General features: G+C 35.0%; 1 protein-coding gene and 1 pseudogene across 10 annotated transcripts in view; both read left to right on the forward strand.

Moving 5' to 3' along the window:
• ZNF451 (zinc finger protein 451) overlaps nucleotides 1-18128 on the forward strand; it is an 89153-nt gene that overhangs the window by 48926 nt on the left and 22099 nt on the right. For 5 of the 10 annotated variants that reach the window (XM_045498632.1, XM_045498631.1, XM_045498633.1 and 2 more), the window contains 6 exons: nucleotides 5049-5202; nucleotides 5708-5855; nucleotides 9119-10728; nucleotides 15006-15149; nucleotides 16484-16614; nucleotides 17651-17837. In XM_045498632.1, the coding sequence (XP_045354588.1) occupies nucleotides 5049-5202; nucleotides 5708-5855; nucleotides 9119-10728; nucleotides 15006-15149; nucleotides 16484-16614; nucleotides 17651-17837 (2374 nt within the window). The remainder of the gene's footprint in view (nucleotides 1-5048; nucleotides 5203-5707; nucleotides 5856-9118; nucleotides 10729-15005; nucleotides 15150-16483; nucleotides 16615-17650; nucleotides 17838-18128) is intronic. The other 5 variants (XM_045498637.1, XM_045498638.1, XM_045498639.1 and 2 more) reach the window with 2 other exon arrangements.
• LOC123610088 lies at nucleotides 4323-4457 on the forward strand (annotated as a pseudogene).

The raw sequence follows: 18128 nt of genomic DNA on the forward strand, positions 1-18128 counted from the left end.
GTGAAATTAAGAAAAAATGATTTACAGTTGCATCAAAAACACTTATAAATATTTTTATGTAAGATCAGGTGTGTGAGTTTTTCTGTAATTAAGAAAATCAGTGTGTTAGGAGCATCTAGGTGTCTCAGTTGGTTAAGTGTCTGATTCTTGATTTGCCTCAGGTCATGAGTTCACGATTAGTGAGTTCGTGCCCCAGCTCTGTGCTGACAGTGTAGAGCCTGCTTGCGATTCTCTCTTCCTCTTTCTCTGTCCCACTCCCTGCCCCCTTGCATGCATGCGTGCTCGCTCTCTCTCTCTCTCTCTCTCTCTCAAAAATAAACTTAAAAAAAGAGAAAAGCAGTGTGTTGTAAACATGAGTGCTTAAACATTTGTTGAATCGATGCATACACTTTAAGTCAATGAATAGTATTCTTCTGTATGAATATATTATAGTTCATTTAATTTCCTCTTAGATGTATCAGTTGTTTCATTTTTTTGTTATTAAAAACAATACCACATTAAATATCCTGATAGCTTAAAACCTATAATGAATCATAGCTGTGAATACAACTATATGCTGAGTGCTGTGAATCCTAGCAAACCATCAAACCTGGGGATGATTTGGGGGACTCCCAACACAAGTGATAACCTTAATACTGGCAAGAGGTTATTGTAATAGGACAGTGACATGATGAAAATAATGCTTTACACCTTTTAGAGTTAGAAGGACTTTTAATTCTAGAACCCAATTCCTTCTCTTTCTTAGGTATACCAAAGAGGTCGAGTGGTATTAGGATGGTAGCAGTGTTCAAGGTGGATTCATAGGTGTAGAAAGGAGACTGCTTTAGGTGACTTTTGCAATAATTTAACTTTGAGATGAAAAAAGGCTTTGCTTAGGTAATGGCATTTAGAATAAAGACCTTAAAGTGAAACAAAAAGAAATGACAGGGCTTCCTATTGTGACAAAGGTTTAAGGAGAGAAGAGAAAAATGATACAAGAGGACTGCGTTCCATAAATTTTTTTGGTGTTTTCACTTGGTGACTAGTATTCTTCCTTTTTCGAAACTAGAGTTCTTTCATAGCCTCTTTCCCTATTCCAGGCTGTAAGTGTTTTGTCTATTTTAGTGAGCAAATTATTTATCTTTTTTCTTTAGTAAATCTGAATAGGTATTTTAACCTTAATTAATACTCTCATTTGCATTTTCCCAAATTTCATTAATTTGTTCCCTTTTTGTCTGAGAATTACTTATTCCATGTTGTTTTGCCTGGTCTCCAGGAAGTAAATTTATGATATTTAGCCTTCTGAGAAGCATTATGGTAAAATGGAGCAAAGGCTTTGATGTCCAGACAGACCTGGATTCTACTGTCGCTTTTATTAGCTGTATGTACTCAGCAAGTTAAGGAACATCTCTGAGCTTTATTTGTCTCTAAAATAAAATTGTTATACTTACACGCAAGAATGTTGAGAGAAAATATAATTCTTTCTAAAGCACTTAGGCCTTAACAAACAGCTCTCATTAAATGCTCCTTATTGCTTATTCTTTGGAGAGTCCGTCACCAGAACTCTAAAGGAAACTGGTATGCATTAATTATAATTGCCTATCTTAAATCAACCAGAAGAGGTCACTAGCAGATTGTATACCTGTGAATTCTGTTTTGTAAAGATGGCATTCTTCGGTGAAAGAGAATGAAATTACCACAATTTGCATTTTTTGCCTTGCTTCCCTCCTCTTTCCCTTTCGTCTCCAATTTCTTCTGTCTCTGCTAATGTTTCTTAAACTTAATACACTAATCACTTGGGAATCTTGTAAAATGCAAGTTCTGATAATAAATTGAGGTGGGACCTTGGATTCAAGATTCCTAACAAGCTTGTAGGTGATGCCAGTGCTTCTTGTCCTTGGGTCACACTTTGAGTAGTAGCCAATGTCTAGTGGTTTTTAACATTAAAGCCATTCAATGAGTGGTATATCACTAGATAGCTTCCTGCTTTTCTTCCGTTTAATGCAGGTGGTAGAGGACATATTGTAAGCTTCAGTGTACCTCAGTGTCACTTGTGGGTCAATAGGCACAACCACTCTTTCTCATTCTCTTCCTAGGGGCCAGCCTATCATTTAAGGTTATTTTTCCCTGTTGTTAGCCCATCCTCCCTAGCCCTAGGCAACCTGTAAACTATGGTTTTGCCTTTTCTGGGCATTTCATATAAATGGAATCTTAAAGTATGTGGCCTTTTGTGACAAGATTCTTTTATTTACCATAATGTTGTCAAGGTTCATCCATGTTGTAGCATATCAGTACTTCATTCCTTTTTATTGCCAAGTAACATTCCAGCATATGGCTATATGCCACTTTTTCTTTATCATTTCATCACTTGATGGACACTTGAGTTATTTCTACTTTTTGGCTATTGTGAATAATGTTGCTATAAATAAATGTATAAATCTTCGTGTGAATATTTCTTTACTTGTCTAACAGGTTAAATTGTTGGATCATATCATACTTATGTTCAGTTGTTTGGAGAACTGCCAAATTGTTATCCAGCACCCTGTACCGTTTTACTTTCTTACTAGCAATATATGCAGATGCCAATTTTTCCACATTCTTATCAACACTTATGTGCCTTTTAAGCTAGCCTAGATCCTAGTGTGTAAAAAGTAGTATTTTATTGTGGTTTAACTTGGTTTAGATACACAAATGTGTATGGTGCATTTTATTTTAATATAGCTGAAAATATAGTGGTAGAAAAGAATTGAATAACTATTTCCCACTTATTCCCCTAGTTTGCACGAGCTAATATGCTATGCTTTTGCATTTGGTATATTTCAATAAAATTTTATGTAGGATCACATTCTTGTTCTATTGAGCAAATATTTTAAACAAGCTTTATATTGAATCCATTTATAACTCACAGTTGAACTAAGAATTATTTTGTTAGCATTCTTCACGTTAGGGACATTTTTATAAATTGGTGTTTAAGAAATGCCTTTAGTGCTCTTATTTAGAGCTTTCTAACTATCTTCTTAGATGTGATCTTCTGCAGGGCACTCACTAAATTAAAATGGGGTAAGGTATAGTGGAAAGAGCATAGAATTTTTAATCAAAGGTATAAGACTGTTTGAATGGTTATTTTGTCTCTTCCCAGGGTACAACTTGATTGGAGGGAAGTGTTGACTTAACTAAATTTAGTTTTCTCATTTATAAATAATGAAAATAGTACTTCATGGGACTATCGTAAGGACTAAATGGAAAAGCACGTTTTGAACCCTAATGTGCTTCTTCACATGTGCTCAATATAAATGTAAATTTCTTATTCCTCTTTCTGTTGCATCTTATTAGCACTATATAAACTTTCTATATCCCTAATGTTAATGATTGTAAATTTAAAAAGACACAGTACAACTTCTAAGGCTATTACTCTAAGGACCATTAACAAGATGTCAAATTATATTTATACACAAACACACATACACAGACATAAATATAGATACTTTAAAGTATTTTCAGCTTTGGGGCACCTAGCTGACTCAGTTGGTAGAACATGTGACTCTTTTAAAATTTTTCTTTTTTTTCTTTTTTTTTTTTTTTTTGAGATAGAGCGTGAGCAGGGAAGGGGCAGAGAGAGAGGGAAACACCAAATCAGAAGCAGGCTCCAGGCTCTGAGTTGTCAGCACAGAGCCTGACACGGGGCTCAAACCCACGAAGTATGAGATCATGACCTGAGCTGAAGTCAGATGCTTAACTGACTGAGCTACCCAGGTACCCCAAGCATGTGATTCTTAAACTCGGGGTCATGAGTTTGAGCCCCGCATTGGAGGTAGAGTTTACTTTAAAAAAAATTTTTTTTTATATTTAGAACATTTTCAATTTTGAGATAGAGGAGCCTCTTAACCAAGTGGACACCTAGAAAGACATACCTGTTTGACTATATCAAAATTTTAAAGTGACCACATCAAAATTCATAGATATTTGAAAAATGCTTGCAAAATGGAGCGTCAGACAGAAAGTTAATTTTTATAATGAAGAAATGATACAAGTTTACCGGCAGGGGAGAAAACAAAACCAACTGAAACATCAGACAAAGGGTATGAGTAAGCAATCCACAGAATATGGAATATCCATAGAATTGTATGAATTAAAAAAAAAAATCTATAGTAGCTATTGTACCAGGCTCATTCATTGCTAGGGAATGTGTGAATTGGTAGAGCCTATTTGAAAAACAATCATACAGTATCCTTTAATATTCAAGTAATAAACCTTTTAACTCAATAGGGCCACTCCTAATAATGAGAAAAATACGTCTGTAAATAAGGATATGTATTCAGGGTTGTTTATAACACCGTTGTGTTATTGCTTCTTGGCCTTTTGGCTAAGATCAAGTGTAGTATATGTTCTTATCAGTTTGTAACACCATTGTGTTGTTTATAGTGGCAAGAAAAAAAAAGTCTGGTAATGAATAGTTACCTAAGTCTTAGTAAACCTACACTGGATTACAACCAGTTGAGAACTTTGCAACCATTGAGAAGAATGAATTAGAGGTATTCCAGTTGATTTTTTTAGGCATTTTCATTAGGTATTGTGGAATAAGAGAACTAAGAAGCAGAAGAGTCTGTAAGATGACAATATTTGGTAAAACAGTGGCAGTTCCCTGTGTGTTTATTTCTATATATTTTTGTAGATTATTAAGCATGGAGATATTTGTGGAAGAATACATATATATAAACATAGGTTATATTGCAGAGTAGAGTGAATAAAGCAAAATGGAAGAAAAAGTATATGTGATATGAAAACATTTATTCACTAACATAATATAGATGTGTATATAAAAGAAAAATATATAGAAAGCAAATTTACTTGTATATTATCACAAAAAGATGGTCAAGAGTTAAGAAAAAAAATTTTTAATCCACATAGGCAATTTAATGATAAAAATTCCATAGTTCACACTGAGTAAAGAAAAGTTCTCTTGTTAAAAACTGGTACAGAATATTCCAAATCAGAAATTTTGAAAGTTGATTTTTAAAAATTGAATATTGATTTTAGTTGTCTGTAATACAGGTTTGCTTGTATTTTAGGAAGCTGCAGATGATGGACATAAAAACAACCTTCTTCCTCAGATTATTCAGTGTTTTGCGTGTCCAAATTGCTTCCTTCTTTTTAGCAGCAAGGATGAGTGTTTGAAGCATATGTCTGGAAAGAATCATTTCCATCAGAATTTTAAACTGAGTGGTATGTTAATACTCTGTTCTGAAAATTATTAAAGTACTTTAATCTTTGCTGATTTACCATACTTCTCAGATAATTCTTGAGGTAACTTATCCTCACATTGGATTGGAAACAAAGTGAAAGATTGTCTTAATTTTTATTTTTCAAAAAAGATTCTCAACATTGATCTGTACCAGCAGTAAGGTTTAGTTACTTTGAGAAATGAAGAGAAACTTGGAAAGAAAACATTTCTTTATATAATAAATATAAACAATAATTTTTGATGTAATAATAATTTTTATATATCCATAATATCTGGGAAGTTGGGTGTTTCTCTGCATTAAAGGTTCAAATTTTGAGCATGAGTTCAGCATCCTTTGTACTTACGGCTGGAAAATGACTTCTCTTAGTTTTTTTAGCACAACAATCTTTTACATATTCCAGCCAATGTTGAGAAAGGCAAAGGGGAGGAAGGTTGGGTTGCTATCTGCTTAAATCTTTGCAAGTTATAGTGTATTTTGTCTTTCAGATGACAAGGGAATAGCACAGCCAATATCATTTCCATCTTTTGCAAAGAAACTTCTGATCTCTCTCTGCAAAGATGTCCCATTTCAAGTTAAGTGTGTGGCCTGCCACCAGACACTACGTTCTCACATGGAGCTCACTGCCCACTTCAGGTTTGTACAGGTCTAGTCGGGCTGTAAGGGAATCCTGCCCAAGAAGCTCTTTACCAGCAGGAGGATTCAATAGGATGTTTTTCTATTTCATGTTCCTCTGCTTTTAAAATGAGATTATATATTAGTCTGGAAATTAATCAAATTTAACATAATGAGAGAAGTTAAAGGTGTGGAAAAAGTGGATATATTGATACTGCTGTGAATGTAAAACCAACAGTTCTATTTGTGTTTTTCTCTGTATGTTTGTGAAGAGTGTGTGTATGGGGGGAGGAGTGGGTTAACTTGCCTTTAAGTGTGACTTGCTTTTAAGTCAACCGGAATGGAAAGTATAACATATATATGAAAATTAAATTTCAGTGAAAGACCAAATTTATCAAATAATCAAGTGTGATTTTTTTTTTTTGTCTTTGCAATGGAAATTATCAAGCAATGTACAACCCCAGTATACCTTTTACCCAGCTTCAGGATTTAGCAACACATGGCAGTCGTGTTCATTTATATTCTCACCCCCCTGCAAGTTATTATTTTGCGGTAAATCATGCCATTCTATCTGTAAATACTTCTATATATAACTATAAATGATACGGACTCCTTTTTTTAAAAAAATCCTATAATACCATTATCACAACTTAAAAACCTGGTATTTTTAATAGCATCAAATACCTAATCAGTTATAAAATTTCCCTGATTATCTCATAAAGTTTTTTGTTTTACATTTGGTTTCTTGGAATCATGATCCAAACAAAGTCTGTACATATTTTCTGTTTAGGTGCTCTGTCTCTTAGGTCTCTGTTTTCCTGTTATATCATTAAAATATATTAAAAGTTCGTATCTACTAAATTGCATTCATTTAAATAGAACAATTATTTTCACAAACCTTCGAGTAAAATATGTTCTCAATAAACAAGGCAGTAGAATATAATTACTCTGTATATACCCAGTGTAACTACTAAGGTTAGCAGTCCTGGTTCTGAGTTATATTTCGTGAGTTCAAATCCTGGTTCTACCTGTTATTTTTATTCTTAATGTTTTATTATGTAAAATTTCAACTGTATGAAGTCAGCAGAATAGTCTAGCGAACCTCCATTTACCCATTTTATTCTATACATCTTTATGCTCCTTATTCCCCTTATTTTTTTTAAAGTTTATTTAATCTGAGAGAGAGAGTGTGTGTGTGTGCACCAACAGGGGAGAAGCAGAGAGAGAGAGAGAATCCCAAGCAGGCTCTGCACTGCCAGCACAGAGCCTGATGCAAGGCTCAAACTGACAACTTAAGAGATCATGATCTGAACTGAAATTGGACGCTTAACTGACTGAGCCACCGAGGCGCCCCAGCCCCTTAATTATTTTTAAAAGTTCTTTGTTTTTGAAATACAAATTAAATTAATCACAGTGTACACATCTTAACTTTTATGATTTTGACATAAAATCACAGATAGATACCTACATCTGTTAACCTATGCTTTTATCATAATATGTTACCTGTCTGTGGAAAGTTCCATTGTGTCCCTTTCCAGTCATTTCCCACCCTCTTACCCTTCTTGCTCTAGATATTTTTTCCACCTTGCATTAGCTTCATCTCCTTGAGAACTTCATGTAATTGAAATCATGTAGTATGTACTCTCTTGTATTTGTCTTAATATCTGCGAGATACACCTATGTTGCTTAGTACATTGTTCCTCTTTATTGGTGAGTAGTATTTTATTATATGAACTTAGCACAATTTGTTTATTCATTCTCCTGATGATGGACATTTGGATTTAAAGTTTGTAGCTATCATAAATAAAGCCACTGTATATATTTTATACAAGTCTTTTATGGACATATGTTTTCATTCCTCTTGGATTAATATCTAGAAGTGGAATTGCTGGATCAAAAAGTAAGTGTATATTTAATTTTATAAGAAACTACTACATACTTTCCCAAAGTGTTTGTACCAACAAGGTATGAGAGTTACAGTTTCTCTGCATCCTTGCCAAGGTTTGGTATCGCCAGTCTTTCATTTTAGCTGTTCTTTGAGTGCCTCTTTGTGGTTTTAATCTGCATTTCCCTGATAAACAATGATGTTGGGCACTTTCTCATGTGCTTATCTTTTTTTGTGAAATGTCTGTTCAAGTCTTTTGCTAGTTTAAAGATTGGATTGTTTGCTTTTTTCATAGTGAATTGGAATTCTTGATATATTCTAGATATAAATATTTTGTCAGAAATATGTGATTATATTCTGTCCCAGTCTAGACTTTGCTATCATATTAATTATGTCTTTTGTGGTTGTCCATCCTCTTTCCTAAGTATCCTTTGCTTATTCTTCAGGAATATGTTTTGTTTACTTCAACTTTTATGAATGTCAGCTTTTTTAAAGCTTTTTGGTTTTTTTAGCGTTTATGTTTATTTCTATAATTTGTCTCAAAACAAATTTTTGCTGATCTTTGAAACCACCAGCATTTGATTTTACTGATGATTCTCTGCTTTTTGCCCATTTTTTACTTTGTTGATTTCTGCTGTTTAAACTTTGGGTTTATGGGGCACCTGTGTGGCTCAGTTGGTTAAGCGTCTGCATTCGGCTCAGGTCATGATCTCATGGCTTGTGAGTTTGAGCCCCATGTTGGGCTCTGTGCTGACAGCTCAGAGCCTGGAGCCTGCCTTGGATTCTGTGTCTGTCTGTCTGTCTCTGTCTCTCTCTCTCTCTCTCTCTCTCTCTCTGCCCCTCCCCCATTCATGCTTTGTCTCTCAAAAAAATAAAAATAAACATTTAAAAAAATTAAACTTTGGGTTTAATTTGCTTATGTTTTTCTAGCTTCCTCTAGTAGAAGCTTAGATTGACTTTGGACCTTCTTTTTCTGTATAAACATTTAAAGTTATAAGTTTTCCTCTAAGCATTGAATTACCCTTAGATTTTGATAGGTTGTTTTCTTTTTCATTTATTTAAAAATATTTTCCCTTTTCCCTTTTAATTTCTCCTTTGACCCATAGATTTAGTAGAAATTTGTTGTTTAACTTCTAAAGATTAGGGATTCAATTTCCAAATATTTGTATGAATTTTTTTGATCCTTTGATTCTAGTTTTACTGTTCTGTACATGGATTAGAAACAGACAAAATATAGGTAATACTCAGGTACTCTGAGGTAAAATTATTCTGTAACCTGCATTTTTATTGAAAAATATCTTTTAGTGCTTTTTGTATACATTGTTTATAATTCCTATAAAAAGCAGAGATACTGTATTTAGAAAGTACTTACAAAAGAGGTTTTTTTCATCTAATTTAGAGTTCGTTGTCGAAATGCTGGTCCTGTAGCTTTGGCTGAGAAGAGCATTGCCCAAGTTGCAGAAAAATTCGTATTAAGAGGTTACTGTCCAAATTGCAACCAAGTCTTTGCGGATGAAACCAGTACCCGAAATCACAAGCAGAATTCAGGGCACAAAGTCCGAGTCATTACCTCAATGGAAGAATCAGTCTTACTTTATTGCCATAGCAGTGAAGGGAACAAACCTTCTTCTGACTTGAATCTCTTGCTAGATCGATCAAAATTTTCATCACTTAAAAGAACCATGTCTGTTCAAGAATCTAACTCACAGGATTGCACCACTGTTCCAAAAAAGAAGATGAATTTAGAAGGTAAAAGCCACGAAGGTACAGTTTGTGTTCAGAAAGAAAAGTCATTTGTTAAAACCTGGTTTTGTGAATGCCATCAACAATTCCCAAGTGAAGATGCAGTGGAAAAACATGTTTTCTCAGCAAACACAATGTGTTATAAGTGTGTGGTCTGTGGAAAGGTATGTGAAGATTCAGGGGTCATCCGTTTACATATGAGCCGGATTCATGGAGGGGCACATTTAAATAACTTTCTTTTCTGGTGTCGGACATGCAAAAAGGAGTTAGCAAGAAAAGAGACTATCATGGCACATGTGACTGAATTTCATAATGGACACAGATATTTTTATGAGACGGATGAAGTAGAAGGTGAAACTTTGCCAACATCCTCTGCAACATTGGTGAGTAATTTGACTGCTAAGAATCCTTCTTCAACTATTACTATTATTGATCATTCTCCAGCAAATAGTCCTCCAAGGGGTAAATGGCAGTGCCGAATTTGTGAAGATATGTTTGATTCCCAGGACTGTGTAAAACAGCATTGCATGTCTTTAGCAAGTCACCAGTTTCATAGATACAGCTGTGCCCATTGCAAAAAGACTTTTCACAAGGTAGAAACACTGTACCGACATTGCCAAGATGAGCATAACAATGAGATAAAAGTTAAGTACTTCTGTGGGCTTTGTGATCTTACCTTTAATGTGGAAGAAGCATTTTTAAGTCATTATAAGGAGCACCACAGCACAGATTATGTGTTTGTGTCAGAAAAAACTGAAACTTCAATTAAAACTGAGAATGACTTTCCAGTAATAGAGACCAGTAACCTGTTAACCTGTGGTTGCCGTGAGAGTTACATCTGTAAAGTTAACAGAAAGGAAGATTATGGTAGATGTCTCCAAATCATGCTGGATAAAGGTAAACTGTGGTTTCGCTGCACCTTGTGTTCAGCAACAGCACAGAATGTAACTGACATCAATACTCACATCCATGAAGTGCACAGAGAAGAAAAGAGTGAGGAGGAAGAGGAGCAACGGTATGTCATCAAGTGTGGCACTTGCACCAAAGTGTTTCACGATCCTGAGAGTGCTCAGCAGCACTTCCATAGAAAACACTGCTTTTTACGGAAACCCAGTCTGGCTCATTTCGGATCTGAGAAAACAAGCCTGTACAAGTTTGCTGCCAGTGCCTCACGTCCAGAGAGAAAACTAAAACAGGCAGTAAGCCATCCAAAAAATTCAGAGATGGAGAAGGGAGCCGAGAATGACCTAAGCTGTCAGAATATAGGTATGGCATTACAACTCTAATGTCTGTGCAGATTTCACATACTGATAGAGAAGCATACATGTATTGTAGCCATCCTTGTTTTTAAATTTATTTATTTTGAGAGTGTCCACACAAGCGGGGAGGAGGCAGAGAGAAAATCCCAAGCAGGCCCTGCACTGTCAGTGCAGAGCCCAATACAGGGCTGCATCTCACTAATCCATGAGATCATGACCTGAGCCCAAATCAAGAGTTGACACTTGGGGCACCTGGGTGGCTCAGTCGGTTGAGTGTCCAACTTCAGCTCAGGTCATGATCTCACAGTTCATGAGTTCAAGCCCCGCATCAGGCTCTGTGTGCAGACAGCTCGGAGCCTGGAGCCAGCTTCAGATTCTGTGTCTTCCTCTCTCTCTGCCCTACCCAGTCTCACTCCCTCTATCAAAAATAAACAAACATTAAAAAAAAAAAAAGGGTTGACATTTCACCGAATGGGCCACCCGGGTGCACCTGTGGCCATCATTTTTGTGAAAGCTAATAATGATTCAGTTTTGAAGTAAGAAACATGGTGGGATGATACAGTAATCATTATAGCATATACTTTTGAGGGATATGTATTCCTAAATACGAATACATACTAGTGTTTAAATATTCATTTAACTACTCTAAACTTAAGGGAACAAAGAGTATATATTAGATTTAAACACTATGTATTTAAGATAACATTGTCTTTTCTTTTATAAGAAGCATGGGAATTTTGAGAGATGAAGAAAATTGATAGTCTTTCTGAAAGTCAGATTTAAAATTTATATATATATGTGTATGTATGTATATATATATATATATATATATATATATATATATATAAATGTTATCCTTAACATTTAGATTCTTCTTATCATTTAGAAGGTTCATTAAGAAGATAAATCCAGTGAACTCTTTGTGTTTATATTTTGACTTTATTCTTTTGTTGTTGGCAGATTCTTTTTTTTTATTTAATTAAACTTGTTTTTTTATTCCAGCATAGTTAACATAGTGTTATATTCATCTCAGGTGTACAGTATAGTGATTGAACAGTTCTATACAGAACTCGGTGCTTATCATGATAAGTGTACTGTTAATCCCCTTACCTATTTCACTTATCCTCCCCATCCACCTCCCCTCTGATAACCACTAGTTTTCTATATTCAGAGTCTGATTTTTGTCTTTTTTTTGTTTGGTTGGTTTCTTAAATTACACATGAGTGAAATCGTATGGTATTTGTCTTTCTCTGACTGACTTATTTCCCTTAGTATTATACCGTCTAGATCCATACATGTTGCAAATGGCAAGATTTCATTCTCTTTTATGGCTAATATTCCATTGTATATATACACCACTTCTTCTTTATCCATTCATCTATCCGTGGACACTTGGGTTGTATTTATAAGTTGGCTATTGTAAATACTGCAGTAAACATAGGGGTCCATATATCTTTTTGAATTAGTGTTTTCATATTCTTCAGGTAATTAGTAGTGGAATTACTGGATCATATGGTAATTCTATTTTTAATTTTTCAAAGAATCTCCATATTTTCCATCGTGGCTGTACCAGTTTGCATTGCCACCAACAGTGTATGAGGGTTCCTTTTTCTCCACATCCTCATATTTTGGCTTTATTCCGTAATTATGAGAAATCTTAATGTTCACTTCAGAATTTATATATTTTTGTTATGATTTTCTGGAAAGCAGAGCTTTTACTTAGACTTAAAATAGCAATTAGAAGTAGAGTTACAAATGGTAGCAGGAAACCAAGGAGAAAATTGAGGTATAGATCCCTTTGTACTTAATCTAGATAAGACTCCCTAAGTGTAGGTGTGCTGGGTGGCTTAGGTGCTGTCAACACAGAGCGAGCTTTGGATTCTTTCTCGCCCTCTCTCTCTGCCCCTCCCCCCTCAAAATAAATAAATAAACTTAAAAAAAAAAGAGTAAGTCTAGAAGAGGACAATGGTTTTATTTTGTTTAGAAGTATAATTTGTCATGGTTAGAATATAATTTTAAGTCCATATTCTTTTAAATAAATATGAGCTCTTGGTAAGTTACACAGTGTAGAGAGGGGACAATGAGGATATGTGAAAATTTTGGCTAAAATTTTTTTATAAACTATTTTTATGACCTACTGAGTTTATACAGGCTTGCTGTATATAGCATTTGTAGATCTTAGCATCATCTTTAGTCATGGCATGTTTTATGTAAGAAATGATTACATGACATACTATCAACTCATTCAGTTCTACTTTTAACAGTGAAGCAGTGATTACACTGTTTTTATGTTCTCTTGTGCTTTTCTCTTGTTCTCCCGATTACTTTTGGAAATTTATGTCGGTCTGTGTTTGATAGATGATTGTAGTATCTAAATCTACAATTACTAAGAATTAAAAGAAATTTTTTTTCCTTAGTAATTTCTACACCGTGTGGGGCTTGAACTCACAGCTCCATGATCAAGAGTCACATGCTCCACTGACTGAGCTAGCCAGGGGCCCTTACAATTACTAAGAATTTTAAGACAAGATAAAAGAAGATAGGTGGCTTGGAAATGGGAGAGGATGGCAGTGCAGTATATTTGAGGGAGGCTGTATTAGATGGAACAGAACCTAGTCATTTTGAAAATAATTTAAAATGTTAAGGTTTGCATTGGTACACTAGAAACTTTAAGGCCTTATCAAGATAGAAAATTATGAAAGAAGTGAAAGAGATGGAGAACAAGAGTTGGAGAATGGTGGAAGAAGAAAGAACTTAAGAGAACCAAGAAAGATGTGTTTATGGTAGGAGGTGCTGATGTGCCACCAGCACCTATTATGCACCACTTTATGGTAGAGGGTTGTCATTTATTTCATTTGTGCTATGTAGGGTTTTTAATCACATAGCTAGCAGGTTACTAATAAATCAGTCTAGATTGGGAAAAGAGCATAATTCTGGTGGGGAGAAGTTCTTACCAGGTAACCTTGAAATTTTATTTTAATATATATATTTTAAATGTTTTTAGTTATTTTTGAGAGGTGAGGGAGCATGAGCAGGGGAGGGGCAGAAAGAGGGGGGACAGAGGACCCAAAGCAGACTCCAGGATGTCAGCATAGAGCCCAGTTTGGGGCTTAAACTTTCACAAACTGTGAGATCATGACCTGAGCCGAAGTTGGATGCTTAACTGACTGAGCCACCCACGTGCCCCACCTTGAAATTTTATTTGATGGATGGTGCAAGTTTTTGGTTTTTCAGCCTTAAAACTTGGTCTTTTAGTGCTCCCAGTACATTATTTTTTAATTATCAATTATTTTATTATTATTTTATTATATTTTATTATTATAAACAACTTTTAAAGAAAGTCTTAGCTATAACAGATTTGGTAATGATGGAAGTAATTTTGGAAGTGGTGGAAGCTATAATGATTTTGGCAGTTATAACAGTCTTCAAATTTGGGACCCATGAAAAGAGAAAAGAGACAGAAGCTCTGGCCCCTATGGTAGTACAGGCCAATACTTTGCCAATCTACAAAACTAAGATGGCTATGGCAGTTCCAGCAGCAGCAGTAGCTATAGTAGCGGCAGATTTCAATTACTGCCAGGAAACAGCTTAGCAGGAGAGGAGAGCCAGAGAAGTGACAGGGAAGGTGTAAGTTACATGGATTTGTGGACTCAGACCAGCATATTGGTGGCAGAGCCTAGCTGCTACATACAAAGAAGACATGTTTTAGGCAATATTCATGTGTATGGGCAAAAAAATTGAGGACTGTATTTCTTACTAATTGTGTGACAGGTTTTTTTTATTTTTTAAAAAAATTTTTAATGTTTATTTTTGAGAGAGAGCAGTGTACATGCAAGTGGGGGAGAGGCAGAGAGAGATGAAGACACAGAATCCAAAGCAGGCTCCAGGCTCTGAGCTGTCAGCACAGAGCCCAATGCAGGGCTTGAATCCACAAGCAATGAGATCATGACCTGAGCCAAAGTTGGATGCTCAACCAACTGAGCCACCTCAGTTGTTTTTTTTTTTTGTTTTTTTTTTTTAATTAAAAAGAGAAAGACAGGCTTAGCATCAATGGCATGTATTTATAGAAAGAATAATAAAATTTTGGAAGTATTCAGAATATTTTTTATCTGGTGTAAATATACTGTATCATGTATAGGTTTGGATCTCATGAAAAGGTTTAAATAGAAATTAATAATATTCAAGATTAATATTTTTGCATATTCTCTAGTATCTTTTAAACTTGAGAAATTAAAGCGTTTTAGCTAATTCTTACCAATTTCATGTTAATGTTTCTCTTTTCAGATGAAGAAGTTGTTGAACTTCCAGATTTGGATTATCTGCGAACCATGACTCATATAGTCTTTGTAGACTTTGATAACTGGTCAAACTTTTTTGGTCATCTACCAGGGCATCTTAACCAAGGAACATTCATCTGGGGCTTTCAAGGTATGATTGATAAGGAAAACATCTGATACCTTCTCCTCTTTTCTCCATTAGAATATGTTCCACATTAAAAGGATTGCTCTTGAACCTTCTTGAATAGAACATACAAACATAATTGCAATATTGTCACTTTGCGTTGTAGCTACTTTGCCAGAATATTTTTCTCTTTACATTTCTTTGTGGTGAATGTTAGCTCTCTTTGGTGACCTAAAGTTTGTGGATCTTTTGATACATATTGAAAAAACATTTATTCAGCACCTACCATGTGCCAGGTACTAATGCTTGGTATTAACCCATGCTTACTGATTATTATATTTATCTCCTTCTTAAAACATAAGGCAGGATGCATGAGAAGTTTATTTTTTCCAAAGTGTAAAACTAATAAATAATAGAGTTAGCTTTTGAACTTGGACCGCTTGGCTACAGAACTAGTATGATTTTCAAATTGCCATAATTGCCTCTTCAGTTCATCCTTACTGAACTGAAGTTCATAAATACGCAACTTCATCTAAATATTTCTTTACAAACCATTGACCAAACAGGGAGAGAGATGACTATGATTTACAGAAGTTTAGTATAGTGAGCATCCAATAAACTTTATGTTTGATAGGCAACAGCATATAAGAGGATGATTTGGGGTGCCTGGGTGCTCAGTTGACAGCTCAGGTCATGATCTCACGGTTCGTGGGATTGAACCCTGTGTTGGGCACTGCACTGACAGCATGTTGCCTGCTTGGGATTCTCTCTGTCCTTCCCCCGCACCTCACACTCTCTCTCTCTCTCTCTCTCAAAATAAGTAAATAAGCATTTTAAAAATAATTTTACAAAAACAAAGAGGAGAACTGGATTTAGGATAGAGACATACCGACCGCAAAAAAATTAAAAAAGAAACGTACTGACCTGGATAAATACTCTAGTACAACCTTTTAGTAAATTTAGCTTTGCTGATTGCCTATCATTTCTATCCACTGAATAGTCTTGACATATTTGTTAAAAACAAAACAAAACAAAACAAAATTAATGCTTACATTTATATGGAATTATACCAGTCAGAGACTCCTTACACATAATTACTTTTGATTTTCCTTAACATAACCTATGAGTTTTCAGATTAATGGGCAGATGCAGGGAAGGTGGCCTACTTTGCCAAGATTGTAAAGCAACAAGATGGTGATGCCTATACTAGAACTGAGTTCTGCATTCTAATCTAGTACTTGCCCTCTAAAACAATCTTTTTCTAGTGTATTTTTTCTTGATAGAGCTTTCAGTTGTAGCTATGTTCAGTTCTCTTTTTGTCTCTGTTTGACTATCATTTATGCCTTCTCTAAAAATAATAGGAGGAAACACCAACTGGAAGCCTCCACTCAACTGTAAGATCTATAATTACCTGAATAGGATTGGATGTTTCTTCCTTCATCCTCGTTGTAGTAAAAGAAAAGATGCTGCTGATTTTGCCATATGTATGCATGTGAGTGATTGTTTTATTCAAAATCTAATGTGAATCTAGGACCCATTTGGAATTTTTTTTTCCACTTGAATCGTAATGACAGTATGGAGCATTCTTCAGTGCTATATTTTTGTATAAAACCTTCCACATAAGATTCTGCTGATGACTAATGAGAGCAAGGACCCATATCATACTTATTTACTGCTTTCCCCAATTCCTAGCAGACTCCCAGCTACCCATTGTAGACCCTCAACTATTTATAGAATAATGATCAATAGATGACAGTGTATTTGATGTATGCTGAGATACTTTCACATTTTAACATCTCTGAAATTGGGAGACACCTTAACAATCACTGTTGGCCTAGGTGAAATTTGCATTTGCTTCTCTGTCTGCCAGTCACCTAGAGAAACTACCAACCTGAGACCCATTTTAAATTAAATTCTCTGCTTAAATGTAAGTCAGTTTACATGTCGCACTGATAACATGAATTTACTCTGTAACCTTGTTAACTCCTGCTTACATTTTAAACCACAAAACATTTTCTTTTCCATCTATTCAGTGCTAAGATTGAATTATGCAGATTACCTTGCTTACCTCTCTCTATGGCAGATTTATTTCTTATTTATCCTTAGATTAAGTGTGTAACCCTTGTAGCATTCCAGCCTCTTATTTGACTTCTTTTGGTATTTTTTTTCTTTCTTAGTGGCACATAAAATAGCTTATCTTATAATTCGTGGCAGTTTACATTTGATTAAATGTGTTATATTTTATTTATGAAGGAGATCTTTGTATCATACTTTGGTGGGAGCTAGAGAACAAGTTAAATAAACCTTTTTAGGGGTGCCTGGCTGGCTCAGTTAGTGGAGTGTGCAACTCTTGATCTCGAGGTTGACTTTGAGCCCCATGTTGAGTGTAGAGACTACTTTAAAAAAATAATAAAATCTTAAAATAAATAAATAAACCTTTCTAGGTATGTGTTCATACTGAAATAGATGTAATGGTTTAAAACTCAAATACTGATTTTTATCAACATATACGTTTTGTTCCAACTTAGGCTGGCCGTCTAGATGAACAACTACCCAAGCAGATTCCTTTCACCATCCTCTCAGGAGATCAAGGTTTTCTGGAGCTAGAGAACCAATTTAAGAAGACTCAGAGGCCAGCACATATACTAAACCCTCACCATTTAGAGGGAGATATGATGTGTGCCTTGTTAAATAGCATATCTGATACTACCAAAGGTACGCAGCTGCAGTCACAGTGCAAACCACCCAAGAGGAGGAGACTTCACTGCTGAGAGAAATCAATAAACTGCTGTCCACTAGTGAACTACTGGCTGCTCACTAAAGCATCATGCTCTCATACTTTTTTTATTTTTTCCTTTTCTCCCTTTCATTTTTTAGTGTTTTAGAGAAAGGATGATTTCATAATTTTCTGAAGCCTTTTCTGATCTAATAGATAAAATCTGTGTTCATGTATATAAAATATATATTCATGATTTGAAATATGTTAGTATAATTTTGCAAAGCTCA

This window comes from Leopardus geoffroyi, chromosome B2, assembly GCF_018350155.1.
Source record: "Leopardus geoffroyi isolate Oge1 chromosome B2, O.geoffroyi_Oge1_pat1.0, whole genome shotgun sequence".
Classification (NCBI taxonomy): domain Eukaryota; kingdom Metazoa; phylum Chordata; class Mammalia; order Carnivora; family Felidae; genus Leopardus; species Leopardus geoffroyi.